Genomic DNA, 21,607 nt, shown 5'->3' with positions numbered 1-21,607 from the left:
AACTGCCTCTGATTCTGGAGGGGCGCGTTTTCACACTTCTGTACCCCTTGCCTGATGGGAGAGAGAGAAGAACAAAATGACCAGGGTGAGACTGGTCCTTGATTATGCTGCTGGCCTTGCCGAGGCAATGAAGAGTGGATGGAGTCAGTGGAAGGAGAGTTTGGCTTGCGTGATGGTCTGGGCTGCGTCCACAATTCTCTGCAATTGCTTGCGGTCTTGGATTGATCTTTTGGGAGAATACATTGGCAGTCTGTGTGGCACAGTGGCACAATGTGTGGCACAGTGGCGCGGGTGGTAGAGCCACTGCTTCACAACACGGGAGACCCAGGTTCAAACCTGACCTTGGGCGCTGTTTGTGTGGAGTTTGTACTTTCTCCCTGTGACTGCGTGGGTATCTTCCAGAGCTCCAGTTTAGACCATAGACAATAGGCAATAGACAATAGGCAATAGGCAATAGACAATAGACAATAGACAATAGACATTAGACAATAGGCAATAGACAATAGGCAATAGGCAATAGACAATAGACAATAGACAATAGGTGCAGGAGTAGGCCATTCGGCCCTTCGAGCCAGCATCACCATTCAATGTGATCATGGTTGATCATTCACAATCAGTATCCCGTTCCTGCCTTCTCCCCATACCCCCTGACTCCGCTATCCTTAAGAGCTCTATCTAGCTCTCTCTTGAAAGCATCCAGAGAATTGGCCTCCACTGCCTTCTGAGGCGAGAATTCCACAGATTCACAACTCTCTGACTGAAAATGTTTTTCCTCATCTCCGTTCTAAATGGCCGACCCCTTACCTCCCACATCCCAAAGGCGTGCAAGTTTGTAGGCTAATTTGCGTCTGGAAGTTGCCCCTTATATCTAGGGAGTGGATGCGAAAAGTGGGATAACGTGGAACTAGAGTGAAGGGGTGGTCGGCATGGACTCGGCGGGCCGAAGGGCCTGTTTCCATGCTGTCTCCTTCATTCAATTCAATACATCTTTGAGTCTCGATGTCAAACGTTGTTTTCTTGTACAGATTATTCTGCAAGCTGGGCAGGTGTGGTTTCCAGACTCTGCTTTTAAAACTGCACAAGTTATCAAAGACTTCAAGAGGGAGCGGCTTCCACTCATGGTCTTCGCCAACTGGCGGGGCTTCTCCGGTGGAATGAAAGGTAATCTTCATGGTTCTCACAGAGTCACAGAGTCACAGAAGCAAGCCCCTCAGCCTGCCAATGTCATGCCAACCACTGCCCCTATCGACACTAATCCCAGGTATTTATTTCACAAAATGCTGGAGTAACTCAGCGGGTCAGGCAGCATCTCAGGAGAGAAGGAATGGGTGACGTTTTGGGTGGAGACCCTTCTTCAGACCCTCCTTCTTCTGAGCCCTACTACACTAATCGCATCTGCCTGCTCTAGAACCGTGGGCTCGTGGGACGTGCTTGGAAAGGTTTGCATCAATCCACATCCCCAACATCTTCAGCCAGCCCAGTATCAATTTAAAAAGTAGATTTTTAAAGGGGCGGCACGGTGTCGCAGCGGTAGAGTTGCTGCCCTACAGCGCCAGAGATCCGGGTTCCATCCTGACCACGGATGCTGTCTGCACGGAGTTTGTACGTTCTCCCCGTGACCTGCGTGGGTTTTCTCCGGGTGCTCCGGTTTCCTCACGCACTCCAAAGACGTGCAGGTCTGTAGGTTAATTGACTTCCGTAAATTGTAAATTGTCCCTAACGCGTGTAGGATAGTTCTAGTGTACGGGGAGACCACTGGTAGGCATGGACTCGGTGGGCCAAAGAGCCTATCTCCATGCCCTAGCTCCAAAGCCTAAAGTCTAGTGAACTTGGAGGATATTTGGGATCCACATAATCCATTATAACAGTGATGTAGAAATCTGAAATGTTTGATTTTTTTTTAATTCATTTTCCTAACAGGGGACTTGAATGCTGAAATAAGATTAAAAAAACAATTTCAAGATTCAAGAATCTTGAATCTTGAATCTTGAATTTTAAAAAGACCATTTCAAGTAACCCCTGCATTCCCTCTCCCCCCCCCCCCTCATCCCCCTCAACCCCCCCCCCCCCCCCCCCCCCATCTTGCTCACCCTAGTCATCCCACTAGTTCCAATGTTCACATCCTTATATCCCTTTGTTCTCACCTCTTCCCCAGCTGAGGGGCCATTTTGGGTTCCACCCTACTTTGGTCATCTGTTGCCGGCCCTGATTTGTTCTGGCCTTTTCCTACGTCCAAATACCTCCCCTCTACTTTCAGTCTGAAGAAAGGTTCCGACCCGAAAAGTCGCCCGTACGTTTTCTCCAGCACTTTGTGTCTTTCTTTGGTTTCAACCAGTATCTGCAGTTCCTATCTAAGCAAGTCGGGCGGCACGGTGGCGCAGCGGTAGAGTTGCCGCCTCACAGCTCCAGAGACCCGGGTTCGATCCTGACCACTGGTGCTGTCTGTACGGAGTTTGTACGTTCTTCCTGTGACCACATGGTCGTGTGGGTTTTCTCCGAGATCTTCGGTTTACTCCCATCATTCCAAAGACGTACATGTTTGTAGGTTGTGTAAGAAAATAACTGCAGGTGCTGGTACAAATCGAAGGTATTTATTCACAAAATGCTGGAGTAACTCAGCGGGTCAGGCAGCATCTCAGGAGAGAAGGAATGGGCAACGTTTCGGGTCGAGACCCTTCTTCAGACTGATGTCAGGGGGGCGGGACAAAGGAAGGATATAGGTGGAGACAGGAAGATAGAGGGAGATCTGGGAAGGGGGAGGGGAAGAGAGGGACAGAGGAACTATCTAAAGTTGGAGAAGTCAATGTTCAAAATTGTAAAAGGATTGTCCCTGGTGTGTGTGTTGGAGGTGCTCGTGTGCAGGGATCGCTGGTCGGTGTGGACTCGGTGAGCCGAAGGGTCCATTTCCACATTGTGTCTCTAAACTAAACTAAACTAAGCAGTCTTAATGCATGATTTTGCCTTTCCCTTTTAGATATGTACGACCAAGTCCTGAAGTTTGGTTCCAGCATTGTAGATAGTCTGCGGGAGTTCGAGCAGCCTGTGCTAGTTTACATTCCCCCTCATGCTGAACTTCGAGGTGGTTCGTGGGCAGTTATTGATCCAACTATCAATCCACTTTACATTGAGCTGTACGCTGACCAAGAAAGCAGGTACTAGTATATGGATGGCTTCACGACCCATGGACAGGTGAATACTTTATCAAGCACAGATGAGATTACTGCTGCAACTATTGTTTTGGGGAAGAGGAAGGAATGATTCCGCGATGTTGATACACCTTCGGGCGGCACGGTGGCAAAGTGGTAGAGCTGCTGCCTCACAGCGTCAGAGACCCGGGTTCCATCCTGACTACAAGTGCTTGTCTGTACGGAGTTTGTACGTCCTCCCCGTGACCTGCGTGGCTTTTCTCCAAGAGCTTTGGTTTCCTCCCACGCTCCAAATACGGGTTTGTAGGTTAATTGGCTTGTTTATCACTGTATAATTGTCCCTGGTGTGTGTATTGTAGTGTTAATGTGCAGGGAATGTTGGTCGGTGCGGACTCGGTGGGCCGAAGGGCCTGTTACCTGCTTCATCTCTAAACTAAACTAAACTCTGAATCATTTCAATACTTCCCTCTCCTTAGAGTAATAGTGTTTTACAGCACAGAAAGAGACCATTCAGCCCATCACGCCAATCCCAATTTAGCACAGTTTAGTTTATTGTCACGTGTGCTGAGGTACAGTGACAAGCTTTTGTTGCATGCTAACCAGTTAGCAGAAAGACTATACATGATTACAATCGAGCCGTCCACTGGGCAGAGATACATGTTAAAGGGAATGATGTTACTGCCAGATAAAGTTCAGTAACATTCGATTAAAGATAGTCCAAGGGTCTCCAGTGAGGTAGTTTGTAACTCACGACCACTCTATAGTTGCTGATGGGATGATTCAGTTGCCTGATGACAGCAGGGAATTTGTTTACCCACCTACATTAATCCCATTTTGCTTTCGAGATACAGCGCGGAAACAGGCCATCCAGCCCTCCGAGTCCGCGCAGACCAGCAATCACCCCGTAAACTAGCACTACCCTGCACACGAGGGGCAATTTTACACCTTTGTCGAAGCCAATTAACATAGTAACCTCTGTATGTCTTTGGAGTGTGGGAGGAAACCGGGGCACCTGGCGACAAGGCATGCGGTCACAAGGAGAAGGTACAAACTCCGTACGGACAGCACCCGTGGTCAGGATGGAACCCGGGTCTCTGGCGCTGTGAGGCAGCAGCTCTACCCGCTGCGCCACCGTGTCGCCCCAGGACCGTATCCATTCATTCCCCAAATGCGTAGGGAGTCGATGCGGAAAGTGGGACGACGTTGAACCGGCATGAACCCGGTGGGCTGTTGTGTCTGTTCCCGTGCTCCATCTTTCAATCGATTATATCAATCAATTGTCCCAAGGTCGTGGTGCATTTTGCCTTGACAGACCTCCAATGGCAGGAGAGTGGGGATCAGTGCAAGTTTGAAACTCCATTAACAAAGGAGAGTGGTGTATTAAATCTTGCACTCAGAGACTGAAATTTGACTTATTGTGATGCGAAATCACCGCAGAAGTTCATGAAGAACTTCTGATTTAAGTCTGAAGAAGGGTTTCGACCCGAGACGTCACCCATTCCTTCTATCCAGAGATGCTGCCTGTCTCATTGAGTTACTCCAGCAATTTGTGTCTACCCTTGGTGTAAGTCAGCATCTGCAGTTCCTTTTTTTTTCTCACAAAATGCTGGAGTAACTCAGCAGGTCAGGCAGGAGAGAAGGAATGGGTGACGTTTCGGGTCGAGACCCTTCTTCAGACTGACCCTTCTGCAGTTCCTTCGTATGCAAGTCGATTGAGAAGTTGTCTATGCAGCATATGTTAGAGGGTTCTGTCTTTCACTCAGAGGCGGCGTGTTGGAACCCGAGGGGACTATCGAGATCAAGTTCAAGCAGAAAGACTTGATAAAGACAATGAGGCGGATCGACACCATCTATTCAGGCCTTGCTGACCAGTTGGGTAAGGTTTAGTGGTAGTTTTTAGTTTAGCGATACTGCGCGGAAGCAGGATTGTCGGCCCACCAAGTCCGCACTGACCGGCAGTCCCTGCACACGAACACTATCCAACGCACACCAGGGAAATTTACAATTTATACCAAGCCAATTAACCTACAAACCTGTACGTCTTTGGAGAGGGTTGGACACGTTAGAGGCAGGAAGCATGTTCCCAATGTTTGGGGAGTCCAGAACCAGGGGCCACAGTTTAAGAATAAGGGGTAGGCCATTTAGAACGGAGATGAGGAAAAACCTTTTCAGTCAGAGAGTTGTAAATCTGTGGAATTCACTGCCTCAGAGGGCAGTGGAGGCCAATTCTCTGGATGCATTCAAGGGAGAGCTAGATAGAGCTCTTAAGGAGAGCGGAGTCAGGGGGTATGGGGAGAAGGCAGGAACGGGGTACTGATTGAGAATGATCAGCCATGATCACATTGAATGGTGGTGCTGGCTCGAAGGGCCGAATGGCCTCCTCCTGCACCAATTGTCTATTGAGAGTGGGAGGAAAGCAAAAGATCTCGGAGGAAACCCGCGCGGGTCATGGGGAGACAAGCAGCACCCGTGGTCAGGATCGAACCCGGGTCTCTGGCGCTGTAAGCGCTGTAAGGCAGCGACTCTTATCGCCGTGCCACCGTGATGTTAGATTACCCCGTTATGTAAGAGCATCTCCACCCCCTTCTTGGTGTGCCATCAACTGATCTTTGGATGTCCACTACTTTAATGTTTTCAGGTTCCCCTGAACTGCCCGAGGACGTCCGGAAGGACCTAGAAGCCAGGTTGAAAACACGGGAGGAGTACTTGTCCCCAATCTACCACCAAGTGGCGACGCAGTTTGCTGATCTCCACGACACTCCCGGTCGTATGCAGGAGAAAGGAGTTATTACAGTTAAGGAGAATTCACCTGAAACTTTCAGACTTTATGGTGATCAATAGTTGGAAGCATTGCTACGGTGGCACAATGCAGTTTAACAGCGCAAACTGCAAATTACAGTTTCTAGCGTAGCTGGGACATTGTTGGTCGGCATGGGCAAGTTGGGCCGAAGGGCCTGTTTCCACGCTGTATCACTCTAACCATAGGACGAAGAATGAATCCAAGCTGTCACTTTGAATAATGTGATTTTGTGATTGCAAGATATACTTGCAAAGGAAAGAAGAGATGCGAACTGACTAAATGACTTGCACAAAATGCCTGTGTAACTCAGCAGGTCAGGCAGCATCTCAGGAGAGAAGGAATGGGTGACGTTTCGGGTCGAGACCCTTCTTCAGACTGAAACGTCACCCATTCCTTCTCTCCTGTGATGCTGCCTGACCCGCTGAGTTACTCCAGCATTTTGTGAAATAAATACCTTCGATTTGTACCAGCATCTGCAGTTATTTTCGTACACTACAAATGACTGCATTGTGACTAAAGCAAGTTGACTTTAGACTTTAGAGATACAACGCGTTAGCGCGCGGGGATCGCTGGTCGGCGCGGTCTCGGTGGGCCGAAGGGCCTGTTTCCAGGCTGTATCTCTAAACTAAAGCAGGGACAAAACCCTCCCATCTTTCGCTGTGCATGCGTCCACAATCCCCATCACTTAGAGATATATGACAAGCGGCATTCCACTGGAGAGCCGTATCAGGCAACTGCACCAGCCTACTGCAACTAGAGAGCAGTCCTGAACTACTGCCTGCCCCATTGGTGACGATCTTTGATCGGACCATCCTTGATCGGACTTTATCTTGCACTAAATGTTATTCCCACGTCATGTATCTGTGCGCTGTGAAACGGCTCGATTGTAATCGTGTGTTGTCTTTCCGCTGACTGGTTGGCGCGCAACAAAAGCTTGCCACTGTAGACACAAGATGCTGGAGTAAAGCTGAGTGGGCCAGGCGGCATTCCGAGAGAGATGCTGCCTGACCCGCCGAGTTACTCCAACATTTGGTGTCCACCTTGGATTTTAACCAGCATCTGCAGTTTTTTTTCCGTACACAAAAGCTTTCCACTGTACCTCGATACACGTGACGATAAGCTGCACTGAGGTCTCGGCTGTGTACTGGATCTGAGCGCGGCCTTTCAATACAATACAATACAATGCAATATATCTTTACAACGAGATTGGGAATGCGCCTCCCATACGATGCAATAAATTAATGAGCTAGTCAGTATGAATTTATGCAACCCAGTGAAACAAGATGGCTGTGTTACAGGATGTGCTGGAGTGGAAGACCGTCCGCGCCTTCTTCTACTGGCGTCTCCGCCGACTGCTGCTGGAGGAGGTGGCCAAGCAGGCAATCGTCAAAGCAAACCGGGAGCTGGGCGACGGCCACATTAAGCCCATGCTGCGCCGGTGGTTCGTGGAGACGGAAGGGACCGTGAAGGTCTGTGGGGAAGATCGGCCCTGGCGCGGTGGAAGCGCCAACGACCAATGCTGCCTTTCACAAAACCTTCTTTTCAGAAACCACGTTTACTGAATTGAAATTGGTGCCGGTTTGACCGCTGCCCAGATTAACGGAGCTCGGGCAGAGGTCAAGCAGAGATAGAATAGTAGGCCAGCACGAGTTGCTGCCTTACAGCGCCGGAGACGAGACCCGGGTCCGACCCTGGCCACGGGTGCTTGTCTGTACGGAGTTTGTACGATCTCCCCGTGACCCGCGCGGGTTTTCTCCGGGTGTGCTCCGGTTTCCTCCCGCGCTCCAAAGACGTGCGGGTTTGCAGGTTCATTGGCTTTGGTAATAATAGTGAATTGTCCCTAGTGTGTGTGTGTGGGATAGTGCTAGTGTACGGGGTGATCGCTCAGTGGACCAAAGGGCCTGTTTCCGCACTGTATCTCTAAACTAAACATCCACAGTAAATACTCACTAGTGCTCGAACAATAAATCACAACAGCGAAGCAGAAGTCTGTATTTATCTTCAATGCACCTAATGTTCCAAGGAGCCCACCAAGGTCACATGTCTTTTTATTCCCCTTTCCTAATAGCCTGGATAGAGTGGATGTGGAGAGAATGTTTCCACTGGTGGGAGAGCCTACCACCAAGGGGCACAGAATATGAGGACATACCTTGAGAAAGGAGATCAGGAGGAATTTCTTTAGCCAGAGGGTGGTGAATCTGTGGAATATATTGCCACAGACGGCTGTGGAGGTCAAGTCAGTGGGTATTTTTAACGCGGAGATTGACAGGATCTTGAATAGTACGGGTGTCAGGAGTTATGGGGAGAAGGCAGGAGAATGGGGTTGAGAGGGAGAGATAGAACGGCCCATGATTGAATGGCGGTGTAGACTCGATGGGCTGAATGGTCTAATTCTGCTCCTACAAACTTATCAACACGAGCATCCACTTCAATAATAATTCCCATCCTGAAATCCACATCACCACGACGAACTGTTCAGATTTTACTTTGATTAAAAATTTTAAAAATCCCTTCGCATTTCCACCAGCGCCAAGGGGCAATCTTCAATCTTCAGTCATAGTTTAAACACCTTTGTACCGTGTTGATTAAATGAATAGGGAAAGATTATTTCTCCATTTTTTATATTTTTTGCTGGACTGAGATGCCCCAATCGTATCTGCCTCCACCACCACCCCTGGCAGCTCATTCCATCACACACCGCCCCGCATACTTGCCCCGGACTGGGGCGGCACGGTGGCACAGCGGTAGAGTTGCTGCCTGACGGCACTTGCAGCGTCGGAGACCCGGGTTCGATCCCATCTAAGGGGGCTGCCTGTACGGAGTTTGTACGTTCCTCCCGTGACCTGCGTGGGTTTTCGCCAAGATTGTCGGTTTCCTCCCACACTCCAAAGAGGTGCAGATTTGTAGGTTTGTACACTTGGTATAAGTGTAATCCGTCCCTAGTGTGTGCAGGATAGTGTTAGTGCGCGGGGATCGCTGGTCGGTGCGGACTCGGTGGGCCGAAGGGCCTGTTTCCGCGCTGTATCTCTAAACTAAACTGTGAGCCACCATGGCGATTGACACTACCATAATAACTGAGTGAGCTTAAGCTAAACTAAACATCTCCTTTGAATGTTTCCCCTCACCTTAAAGCTGTGGCCTGTAGTATTTGACGTTTCCACCCTGCGAGAATAGGCAGTGACAGTCTACCCCTTTGCCACTCTAATCTTAAAGCTCCACCCTGGGATGAAGTGGTTTCATGCGGTCAGTTTTGTGATGGCGTGTCTCGCGAGGGTTGTTAACGCTGACGTATCGGGTGGTCTTGTAATGTGCAGGCTTACCTGTGGGACAATAACCAGCACGTGGTGGCCTGGCTGGAGAAGCACCTCAATAGCGAGGACGATTCCCGCTCCGTAATACGAGAGAACATCAAATATCTCAAGCGGGATTATGCACTGAAACACATTCGCAGGTAGGTGTGCTTACGTGGGACCAGCAGAGCTCAACGTTGGCAGAGAGCATTGTTCACAGAGCAAGTGTGTAAGTGTGAGTGCGTGTGCATGTGTGTTTGAGTGTGTGTAAGTGTGTGCTTGTGTCTGGGTGTTTTGCACGTGTGTGTGTGTGTACGCCTGTGTCCCTGTGCTTGTGTGAGTGTGTGTGCGTGTGTGTGTGCGTGTGAACGCATGTGTAAGTGTAAGTGTGCGTGTAGGTGTGCGCATGTGTGTTTTTGTCTCCGACTACATCCTATCATTGTTCCCCCCCCTCCCCTGACATCAGTCTGAAGAAGGGTCTCAACCCGAAACGTCACCCAATCCTTCTCTCCACAGATGCTGCCTGACCCGCTGAGTTACTCCAGCATTTTGTGTCTACCTGTGTTTTTATGTGTGCGTGTGCGATTTTGTGTGTGTGTGTGTGTGTGTGTATGCATTATTCAAGGACACTTCTGCAGTCTGAAGAAGGGTTTCGACCTGAAACGTCACCTATCTTTGTTGTCCAGAGATGCTGCCTGACCCGTTGAGTTACTCCAGCATTTTGTGTCTATCTTCGGTGTCAGCCAGCATCTGCAATGTCTTCCTGCACAAGATAGAAATTGAACTCTTTAATTGTTGTGGCTTAATCTGCAATCTCTTTTTATTCTCCATTCCCTGCTATTTTCAGCTTGGTTCAAGCAAACCCGGAGGTGGCGATGGACTGCATTATCCACATGGCTCAACAAATCACACCAGCTCAACGAACACAGATCAGCCATCTCTTAACGACCATGGATGGCCCGGTTGCCCCTTGACCACAATCGACCACTGGATATTTCACATCAGGGAGACTGAATGAGAGCCAAGCACATCACTGCACGTACAATAAGCTAGTGTGGGGAGGGCAAAATCACTTAGAGGCAGCAATCCTGGGCATTTACCTCAGCCATCTGCTGGAGATCCTTGAATAAACACCAGTGGTTTCCATCCTTTATCATCCAGTATTTAATCAATTCCACTTAGCCTTAGAGCTCACGGTACTCTGAAGAAGTAATTTAACTTTGATTAAAGAGTTTGGTGTTTAGCATACTTGGTCACCTACCGTGTGAGTGGGCATATGTCCATGAGTTCATTAGTGATCGGAGTAGAATTAGGCCATTCGGCCCATCAAGTCTACTCTGTCATTCAATCATGGCTGATCTATCTCTCCCCCTCAACCCCATTCTCCTGCCTTCTCCCCCTAAACCCCTGATACCCGTACTCATCTGTCTATCTCTGCCTTAAAAAATATCAATCGACTTGGCCTCCACAGCCTTCTGTGGCAATGAATTCCACAGGTTTACCACCCTCTGACTAAAGAAATTCCTCCTCATCTCCTTCCTAAAGGAACGTCCTTTTAATCTGAGGCTGTGACCTCTGGTCCTAGACTCTCCCACCAGTGGAAACATCCTCTCCACATCCACTCTATCCGGGCCTTAACTTAAATGCACTTAAACAAACCCAGGTGTGGTCTACCAAGACTCATCTTCGGGAAGTGTTTTATTGCTAATATATGTATAAGCTGAACCATGTACATAACTGTAAAAACATTTTCTGAGACATTATTTTCAGCACTGAACTCAGTGCAGGTATTATTCTGATTTTCATTTCACCATCTGTGTCTGTGATTGTGCATTCCACAGAAGCAAACCTAAGAAAAAACGTTGGAAAAATCAGCTTCATATCGATTGTGTTGACTTCAATGCTTGATTTTGGCAGATAAATTATGGTCACATTTTTAAATGTTTGAAAAAGTTGTAATGCAAGAATATGCAAGAATATGATCTTGGCAACTGTCTATCAGGTGTTTAAAAAAAAAATCTAACCACTGGTTATAGGCAATCTCTGCTCTTCTGGGTAACTACAAATAAAAGTCTCCTTACATGGGTGGCGCAGCGGTAGAGTTGCTGCCTCGCAGCGCCAGAGTCCCGTGTTCGATCCTGACCACGGGTGCTTGTCTGTGCGGAGTTTGTACGCTCTCCCCGTGACCCAAGTGGGCTTTCACCGGGATCACCGGTTTCCTCCCACGCTCCAAGGACGTGCAGCTTTGCAGGTTAATTAGCTTGGTATTAGTGCAAATTGTCCCGAGTGTGTGTAGGATAGTGTTAGTGTGCGGGGATCGCTGGTATTATAAATCAACAGGTTGAATGAGAAAGAATGCAAGATGGTACCGCCCGGTGTAATGTTTATAACAATCGGTTCTGAATTCAGAGCATTTGATGTTGGCTGTTATGCCATCGTGATGTGAGTTTAAGAAGTCTCAAACTTGATATTGTTGGGCTCATGTACAATTTAGAGTAGCGTTTAAAACTCTAAAATTGTAATCTCGATGGTGATCGAGGAAACTGAGTGTGGTAACGAGTGAAACCTTGATGGAGTATCACTATTATCCCTAATATCCTTAGGTGTCACAGCGGTAGAGTTGCTGCCTTACAGCGCATGCAGTGCCAGAGATCCGGGTTCGATCCCAACTATGGGTGCTGTCTGTACAGAGTTTGTGCGTTCTCCCCATGACCTGCGTGGGTTTTCTCCGAGATCTTTGGTTTCCTCCCGCGCTTCAAAGACGTGCAGGTTTGTAGGTTAATTGGCATGGTGTAAATGTAAATAGGTGTGTGTAGGATAGTGTTGGTGTACGGGGATCGCTGGTCGGTGCAGACTCAGTGGGCCGAAGGGCCTGTTTGCACTCTGTATCTCCAAAACTAAAAGTAAATTGGAATATTGTGTTTAGCAAATCAGGAACATTGTAACCAATTGTACCGTACCTGGTCTGGGACTGTTTGATGTCAAGACCCTTCTTCAGACTGGTTAGGGATAAGGGAAAGGAGAGGTATAGATGGTGATGTGGGGAGATAAAGAACAATGAATGAAAGACGTGCATAAATGTAACGATGATAAAGGAAACATAGACATAGACATAGAAAATAGGTGCAGGAGTAGGCCATTCGGCCCTTCGAGCCTGCACCGCCATTCAATATGATCATGGCTGATCATTCAGCTCAGTAGCCTGTATCTGCCTTCTCTCCATACCCCCTGATCCCTTTAGCAAAAAGGGCCACATCTAACTCCTTCTTAAATATAGCCAATGAACTGGCCTCAACTACCTTCTGTGGCAGAGAATTCCACAGACTCACCACTTTCTGTGTGAAGAAATGTTTTCTCATCTCGGTCCTAAAAGACTTCCCCCTTATCCTTAAGCTGTGACCCCTGGTTCTGGACTCCCCCAACATCGGGAACAATCTTCCCGCATCTAGCCTCTCCAACCCCTTAAGAATTTTATATGTTTCTATAAGATCCCCCCTCAGTTTTCTAAATTCCAGCGAGTACAAGCCCGTCTATCTAGTCTTTCCTCATATGTAAGTCCCGCCATCCCAGGGATCAATCTGGTGAACCTTCTCTGTACTCCCTCTAAGGCAAGAACGTCTTTCCTCAGGTTAGGAGACCAAAACTGCACACAGTACTCCAGGTGCGGTCTCACCAAGGCCCTGAACAACTGCAGCAGAACCTCCCTGCTCCTAAACTCAAATCCTCTTGCTATGAATGCCAACATACCATTCGCTTTCTTCACTGCCTGCTGCACCTGCATGCTTGCTTTCAATGACTGGTGCACCATGACACCCAGGTCACGTTGCATCTCCCCTTCTCCCAATCGGTCACCATTCAGGTAATACTCTGCTTTCCTGTTCTTGCCACCAAAGTGGATAACCTCACATTTATCCACATTATATTGCATCTGCCATGCATTTGCCCACTCGCCTAATCTATCCAAGTCACTCTGCAGCCTCCTAGCATCCTCCTCGCAGCTAACACTGCCACCCAGCTTCGTGTCATCCGCAAACTTAGAGATGTTGCCTTCAATTCCCTCGTCCAAATCATTAATATACACTGTAAATAACTGGGGTCCCAGCACTGAGCCTTGCGGTACCCCCACTAGTCACTGCCTGCCATTCCGAAAAGGACCCGTTTATTCCTACTCTTTGCTTCCTGTCCGCCAACCAATTTTCTATCCACCTCAACACTGAACCCGCAATACCGTGTGCTTTAAGGAAACAGGCCATTGTTAGTTGTTTGTGGGTGAAAATGAGAAGCCAGTGCGACTTGGGTGGGGGAGGGATGGAGAGAGAGAGGGAATGCCGGGGCTACCTGAAGTGAGAGAAATCAATATTCATACCACTGGGCTGTAAGCTGCCCAAGGGAAATATGAGATGCTGTTCCTCCAATTTGCGTTTAGCCTCACTCTGACAATGGAGGAGGCCGAGGACAGAAAGGTCAGTGTGGGAATGGGAAGGAGAATTAAAGTGTCTGGCAACCGGGAGATCAGGTGGGTTCACCAACCTGGTTGCAGGTAACGTCAACATCTGAGCAAGTCAGAGGGGAAGTCTAGTTTAGTTTAGAAGGAGAATTAAAGTATATTAAATATACTGACGTAAAACTTTTACAAAAAATTGCACTACAAATTGGGCTGCAGAAAACCTTTTGCATAGAATAGGTTAAAATGTGGAAGCCAAACATAGTTTTGATATCGAGCAGCTCTATTACAACTTTTAATTTCGTTTTTTGGAAAAAAATGGAGAAGTTTGTTTGACTATTATTGCCAGAGATTTAAGTGTTGAAAGAATTATTATCCCTGTTTCAGAATTATGAACGGTGTAAGCATACTGTTGCCTACCGGTGCACATCTATTTTGTATATTAAGGTTGACCAGCTCCAATCTTGTGAATGAGATTCTCGAATAAAATATCATACGGTTATGAAATCTTGGTTGTCAGGCAGTGTTGTTATTCAACCGTGTAAGCCTGAGGTCGCCTTTGTGAAGAATGTTCACTTCTGAATGAGATCCCATGATCGTTGCAAGAAATGATATCCAAGGCTAAGGTTGGCCTGTCTGTGGTCTCCTCCACGGTCAAAGGTCATTTGGCGTGGAGACCATGCGATTTGCATGACCCTGAACCGAAGACTTAAATTATAACTACCGTGGGCAGCGGTAGAGTTGCTGCCTCGCAGCGTCAGAGACCCGGGTTCCATCCTGATTATTGGTGCTGTCTGTACGGAGTTTGTACGTTCTCCCCGTGACCTGCGTGGGTTTTCTCCGGGTGCTCCGGTTTCGTCCCACACTCCAAAGACGTGCAGGTTTGTGGGTTAATTGGTTTCGGTAAAATTATAAATTGTCTCCAGTGCGCAGGATAGTGCTAGCGTACGGACTGATTGCTGATCGGCGTGGACTCGGTGGGCCGAAGGGGCCGTTTCGGCTCTAAAGTCCTAAAACTGACAAAGCACAGTGATCGGTGATCTCATACTGTCTCCTTTTCTTAAATTATTAAGTTGAGTCAAGGAACTGCCTGAAATCTCGGCCTCGGTTGCCTTGGATGGAACATATCATATCATATCATATCATATATATACAGCCGGAAACAGGCCTTTTCGGCCCACCAAGTCCGTGCCGCCCAGCGATCCCCACACACTAACACTATCCTACACCCACTAGGGACAATTTTTACATTTACCCAGCCAATTAACCTACATACCTGTACGTCTTTGGAGTGTGGGAGGAAACCGAAGATCTCGGAGAAAACCCACGCAGGTCACGGGGAGAACGTACAAACTCCTTACAGTACAGCACCCGTAGTCAGGATCGAACCTGAGTCTCCGGCGCTGCATTCGCTGTAAAGCAGCAACTCTACCGCTGCGCTACCGTGCTGCCCAACTGTGTCAGTACTCTTAACAATGCCATGTTCTTGCCCAGAATGGAATCTCAACTCGTTTAAACCAGTTATGATTCCTACCACCCAATGGTGCTTGAAGCTTTCAATTCTCTGATTAAAAACTCTGGCTGTTAAAGGCGGACTTGTTGATTTGAACTCAGTAAAGCAAACCATTTATCTTGCCCTCAGGTTTTCTAAAGAACTTGGAATACAATGTAATTTAAACAATCTAAACAATTGTTTTGAAGAAGAAATATTTCCTTAAAAGTGTTACATAGAAACATAGAAAAATAGAAAATGGGCGCAGGAGGAGGCCATTCGGCCCGTCGAGCCAGCACCGCCATTCATTGTGATCATGGCTGATCGTCCACAATCAGTAACCCGTGCCTGCCTTCTCCCCATATCGCCTGATTCCACTAGCCCCTAGAGCTCTATCTAACTCTCTCCACTGCCCTCTGTGGCAGAGAATTCCACAAATTCTGAACTCTGGGTGAAAAAGTTCCTTCTCACATCAGTTTTAAATGGCCTCCCCTTTATTCTAAGACTGTGTGTGGCCCCTGGTTCTGGACTCGCCCAACATTGGGAACATTTACCTGCATCTAGCTTGTCCAGTCCTTTTATAATTTTATATGTCTCTATAAGATCCCCTCTCATCCTTCTAAACTCCAGTGAATACAAGCCTAGTCAATAGACAATAGGTGCAGGAGGAGGCCATTCAGCCCTTCGAGCCAGCACAACCATTCAATGTGATCATGGCTGATCGCTCTCCATCAGTACCCCGTTCCTGCCTTCTCCCCATACCCCCTGACTCCGCTATCCTTAAGAGCTCTATCTAGCTCTCTCTTGAATGCATTCAGAGAATTGGCCTCCACTGCCTTCTGAGGCAGAGAATTCCACAGATTTACAACTCTCTGACTGAAAAAGTTTTTCCTCATCTCCGTTCTAAATGGCCTACCCCTTATTCTTAAACTGTGGCCCCTCGTTCTGGACTCCCCCAACATTGGGAACATGTTTCCTGCCTCTAACGTGTCCAACCCCTTAATAATCTTATATGGTTTCGATAAGATCCCCTCTCATCCTTCTAAATTCCAGTGTATACAACTTGTTCAAGTTGTACCTTTCAATATACAATATGCAAACAGGCCACAGAGTCCACGCCAACCATTTTCTCAACCATCCCTGGTGCACTCGGGCAATTTACAGAGCAAAATATACTCCGTTATCCCACTTTCTCATCCACTCCCCAACAAATTATGGGATCATTTTTTTTTAACAGAAGGCCAGTTAACCTACATACCACCTCGTCTTTGGTATGTGGGAGGAAGCCGGAGCGCCCGGAAGGAACCCATGCGGTCGGTCACGGGGAGAACGTGCAAACTCCACATAGACAGCACCCGAGGTCAGGATGGAACCCGGGTCTCTGAGGCCGTGAGGCAACGGCTCTACCAGCCACACCACTATGCCAATAAGATCAGGCTGTGCTGTGACACGCCATCAGTGGTCAAACTACTCTTGTTCATTTATCACCAAGATAGAAGCAAACCATGAACAACATAAACCTTTATTCACAAAATGCTGGAGTAACTCAGCGGCTCAACAACATAAGCTTTGTCATCTATATACTAAAACTCTCGTTTGTTTGTTCCTGAACTACAGCTAAAACGGGACACGATGGCGCAACAATTTTAAGCCCACCTTACTCACAGTGCTAATGGAAGGGGATTCATTGTTATATTTTTTAAGTTATTCACATTTTAAAGTTTAAATCTATCTCCTAGGGGGGGACGGGGAGAGAGGGATGGAGGGGGGGGGGTGAAGGGAGGGGGGAGGATAAGGGGGGTTGAGGGGGATGGAGTGGGGGGAGGGGAATGGGAGGGGGACGAGGGAGGGGCGAGGGGGAGGGGAGGAGAGTGGGGGGAGGGGAGGAAGGAAGGGGGGAGAGGGGAGAGGGGAGGGGGAAGGAGGGGGTGCTGTACCAATGCAGGAGAGGTTTGGGCCCAACGGGTCCACTTGGTCTAGTTCACACTAAATTACAAAACTTGCTCGGAGGGTTGTAGCACTAAATATGGCATTGTCTCCATTGTAATCTTGCGTTGGACCATCGCATGGTACTTTAGTTTAAAGAGAGAGCATGGAAGCAAGTCCCTCGGCCCACCAAGCCCACGATGACCCACCCGTGAACACAGGCTCTATGTTATCCTACTTTCTCGTCCACTCCTTGCATGCTAAGTGCGATTTTGAGATTTCAATTAACCTCCAAACCCGCACCGCGTCTTTGGGATGTGGGAGGAGACCGGAGCAGCAGGAGGAAACCCACGCGAGGAAACCCAGGGAGGACGTGCAAACTCCACACAGAGTGCACCCGGGGTCAGGATCGAACCGGGGTCTCTGGCAGCTGCGCCACCGTGCCGCTTTTCTGCAAAAGGTCAATATTATTACATCGGTAAATTGGGCAAAACAGCAATGAGCAAAGGTGGACTTGCTCTCCATCCTAAACAAGATGAAAAGAGGAATTACAGTTCATGCAAACAGTGAGGACACAGAAAAAAATATGTCAGCTGGGTGAGATGGAAGTGCACAGTTAAAGTTCTCAGAAAAGGACATAAATAAACCATGGCCCTGATTTAATAAATGCAACGTGACCAATTCTAACTTAAATATTTATTCATAGACCTAACACATTTTACATAAAAGATTTCATTACATTCTAGTTGAAAGATCCAATCTGATAGGAAGTTAGATGAGGAGGAAAAATCTTAAATATTCATCCCACAATCTCACAGATTAATGCCGGATTTTCTGATTGGTGCTCAATCAAGTCATAACTTTTTTTAATGAACGTTGTAACTGTGGTTTCCACTTGCTGCCTCGTGTCCAAGTACACTTTACAAAGAATCTGGTCAGCTTTGCAATTGCTAATTCATAGCTGCCAGCCTACTTCATTTCAAGTGCTTTCCTTCCCAAAGGAACTCTGAAACCATGGTCAGAATTTTAGCAAATCCTTCGAAGTCGTGCATTCTTCCAGGTCGAATTAGGCATTGGAGACGATCAATAACAGGATAGACACAAAATGCTGCAGTAACTCTGCAGGACAGTGAGTTAGTGGTGCTCTCTGAAGAAGGGTCTCGGCCCGAAACGTCACCCAATCCTTCTCTCCAGAGATGCTGCCTGTCCCGCTGAGTTACTCCAGCATTTTGTGTCTATCTGAGAGTGGAATAATGTTATTAAACACTTGAATTTTTATATCACAGGTGACCCACCCTCCCCTTCTCTACCTGGTGTAATGGCTTTTCAGGTAATGGAAATTTGCTCTTAAAACCACAATTTAGATTAGTCTGTTGGAAAATAACTGCAGATGCTGGTTCAAATTGAAGGTAGACACAAAAAGCTGGAGTAACTCAGCGGGTCAGGCAGCATCTCTGGAGAGAAGGAATGGGTGACGTTTCGTGCCGAGACCCTTCTTCAGAGAGCACCACTAACTCACTTGATGTTAGTTTTGGTTTTAGAGATACAGCTTGGAAGCAGGCCCTTCGGCCCACCGAGTCCATGCCGACCATCGATCAACCGTTCACACTAGTTCCACGTTTTCCCACTTTCACATCCACTCCCTACACACCACTGGCAATTCCGCAGAATAAACCTGCAAACCCGCACGTCTTTGGGATGTGGGAGGAAACCGGAGCACCCGGAGGAAACCCACGCGGTCACATGGAGAACGTACAAACTCCACACAGGCAGCACCCGAGGTCAGGATTCACACAAGTTCACAAGTTACAGGAGTAGAATTAGGCCATTCGGCCCATCGAGTCCACTCTGCCTTTCAATCATGGCTGATCTCTGCCTCCTAATCCCATTTTCCTGCCTTCTCCCCACCGGTTCTAATCAAGAATTTGTCTACCTCTGCCTTAAAAATATCCACTGACTTGGCCTCCACAGCCCTCTGGTGGCGATGAGTTCCACAGATTCACCACCCTCTGACTAAAGAAGTTCCTCCTCACCTCCTTGCTAAAAGAGCGCCCTTTAATTCTGAGGCTGTGACCTCTGGTCCTGGACTCTCCCACCAGTGGAAACATCCTCTCCACATCCACTCTATCCACGCCTTTCATTATTCTGTAAGTTTCAATGAGGTCCCCACCCCCCCCTCAACCCTTGCTGCTTTACAGCGAATGCAGCGCCGGAGACTCAGGTTCGATCCTGACTACGGGTGCTGCACTGTAAGGAGTTTGTACGTTCTCCCCGTGACCTGCGTGGGTTTTCTCCGAGATCTTCGGTTTCCTCCCACACTCCAAAGACGTACAGGTATGTAGGTTAATTGGCTGGGTAAATGTAAAAAATTGTCCCTAGTGGGTGTAGGATAGTGTTAATGTACGGGGATCGCTGGGCGGCACGGACTCGGTGGGCCGAAAAGGCCTGTTTCCGGCTGTATATATATGATATGATATGATATGCCCAGTGCTGTCAGACACTCATCATAGGTTAACCCACTCATTCCTGGAATCGTTCTTGTGAACCTCCTCTGGACCCTCTCCAGATCCAGCACACCCTTCCTCAGATACGGGGCCCGGATTTGCTCGCCCTACTCCAAAATGCGGCCCGACCTTATCGAGCGCCTTACGGAGCCTCAGCGTTACATCCCTGAACCCGGGTCTCTGGTGCCGCACGGCAGCTGCACTACCCGCCGCGCCTCCCTTCGGTAATGTTCTTTTCTCATAATTTTGAGACGTTTCAACAGCCCCACGTCTCCAACTTGCTAATTCTTTCAGTCGGGAGCCCCCCCCGTAATATAGGATCGTCCCGAATATAATGTCAGAAAGACTTGTTGCAGTTAACGCGGACAGAGAGTTTCCAAAGGCCCGCACGGTGGCGCAGCGGTAGAGTTGCTGCCTCACAGCGCCGGAGACCCGGGTTCCATCCCGACTACGGATGCTTGTCAGTACAGAGTTTGTACGTTCTCCCCGTGACCTGCGTGGGTTTTCTCCGGGTGCTCCGGTTTCCTCCCGCACTCCAAAGGCGTGCAGGTCTGTGGCTTAATTGGCTTGGTGTCATTGTAAATTGTTCCTCGTGTGTGTGTGTAGGATAGCACTGGTGTACAGGTGATCGCTAGTCTGCGTAGACTTAGCGGGCCGAAGGGCCTGTTTCCGTGCTGTATCTCTGAACTAAACCCGCAGAAACTCTTCAAGGACTAATTAACATCTTTCCATCTATTCCTTAAAAAACCCCATTATTTTTTTAAAGAAGCCAACAAGTGGAAACGACATATTTCAAGAAATATTCCTGTAAACAGTGCTTTGTTCGAATGAAGCAGATCCTGACTTATCCTTAAAACAATAAATATAAATAAAACAAATATACAAACAGTAATACTGCCTATCACAAGAGCACCGACATATTCCACTGCACAGCTATCACTCTGACCGGACATTTACAAAGCAAAGAAATTATTTGCAATCCTAGCACCTACTAATAATCGTTTGTTGATTGGCAAGCCATTACTTGAGATCCAATAGTGTGCGTTCATTGGTGGTTTTAGTCCCGCTTCCGTGATGTATCTGGTGGTAAGTAGCTCTTATCCTCTGTACACATCTATCTTAATCATCCTCAAATGCAGTTGTGTTCCATTGAAGGTATCTGCCCTTAGTTCTGGTTTGGGTTCTGATGGTTTCAAGAGAGAGTTTAAGTTGACGGGTTGACGTAGCTTGTCGTAGTCCCTGTCGTAGTGGACGTCCTGGGTCGCAAAGACTGGGGTCGCCGGTTGTCGGCAGCTTGCCTTCGTAGCTTGCCTGTCGTAGCTTGCCGTGGGCATTGTCGTAGCTTGTCGTGGGCATTGTCGTGGGCATTGTCGTGGACATTGTCGTAGCTTGTCGTGGTCATTGTCGCGGGCATTGTTGCGGTCATTGTCGCGGGCATTGTTGTGGGCATTGTTGTGGGCATTGTCGTAGCTTGTCGTGGGCATTGTGTCGTGGGCATTGTGTCGTGGTCATTGTGTCGTGGGCATTGTGTCGTGGGCATTGTGTCGTGGGCATTGTGTCATGGTCATTGTGTCGTGGGCATTGTGTCGTGGGCATTGTCGTGGGCATTGTGTCGTGGGCATTGTGTCGTGGGCATTGTGTCATGGGCATTGTGTCATGGTCATTGTGTCGTGGGCATTGTGTCGTGGGCATTGTGTCGTGGGCATTGTCGTGGGCATTGTCGTAGAGTAAAAAAAGAAATGAAGCTTTTCAGCGATCTGCTACGACTTTGACAGTCGCCGGCAGTCGCCTTGAAAATCGCGTAACTGGGACAGGCCCTTTAGATAAAGCTCGGGGCTAAGGGAATCAAGGGATATGGGGAGAAAGCAGGAACTGATTTTGGATGATCGTCCATGACCATATTGAATGGCGGTGCTGGCTGGAAGGGCCGAATGGCCTACTCCTGCACCTATTTTCTATGTTTCCACGTTTCTATGATTTTATCGCAAGAGGGTTTAGAAAATTT

The 21,607-nt window shown here is 48.1% G+C and overlaps 1 protein-coding gene across 4 annotated transcripts in view; it reads left to right on the top strand.

The window, feature by feature from the left end:
* Positions 1–14,174, top strand: part of acacb (acetyl-CoA carboxylase beta) — a 121,259-nt gene extending 107,085 nt beyond the window's left edge. Inside the window, exons 47-53 of one of the 4 annotated variants that reach the window (XM_078421736.1) lie at positions 1,026–1,161; positions 2,975–3,152; positions 4,910–5,022; positions 5,785–5,939; positions 7,245–7,415; positions 9,261–9,397; positions 10,084–14,174. In XM_078421736.1, the coding sequence (XP_078277862.1) occupies positions 1,026–1,161; positions 2,975–3,152; positions 4,910–5,022; positions 5,785–5,939; positions 7,245–7,415; positions 9,261–9,397; positions 10,084–10,210 (1,017 nt within the window). In that variant the 3' untranslated portion in view covers positions 10,211–14,174. Of the gene's footprint in view, positions 1–1,025; positions 1,162–2,974; positions 3,153–4,909; positions 5,023–5,784; positions 5,940–7,244; positions 8,854–9,260; positions 9,398–10,083 lie in introns of those variants that run through there. The other 3 variants (XR_013548904.1, XR_013548903.1, XM_078421737.1) reach the window with 3 other exon arrangements.
* Positions 14,175–21,607: the final 7,433 nt, after the last annotated feature.

This window comes from Rhinoraja longicauda, chromosome 25 (genome assembly GCF_053455715.1).
Source record: "Rhinoraja longicauda isolate Sanriku21f chromosome 25, sRhiLon1.1, whole genome shotgun sequence".
NCBI lineage: Eukaryota > Metazoa > Chordata > Chondrichthyes > Rajiformes > Arhynchobatidae > Rhinoraja > Rhinoraja longicauda.
The sequence above is the reverse complement of the archived record's forward strand: the minus strand, read 5'-3'. Positions and strand labels throughout refer to the sequence as shown.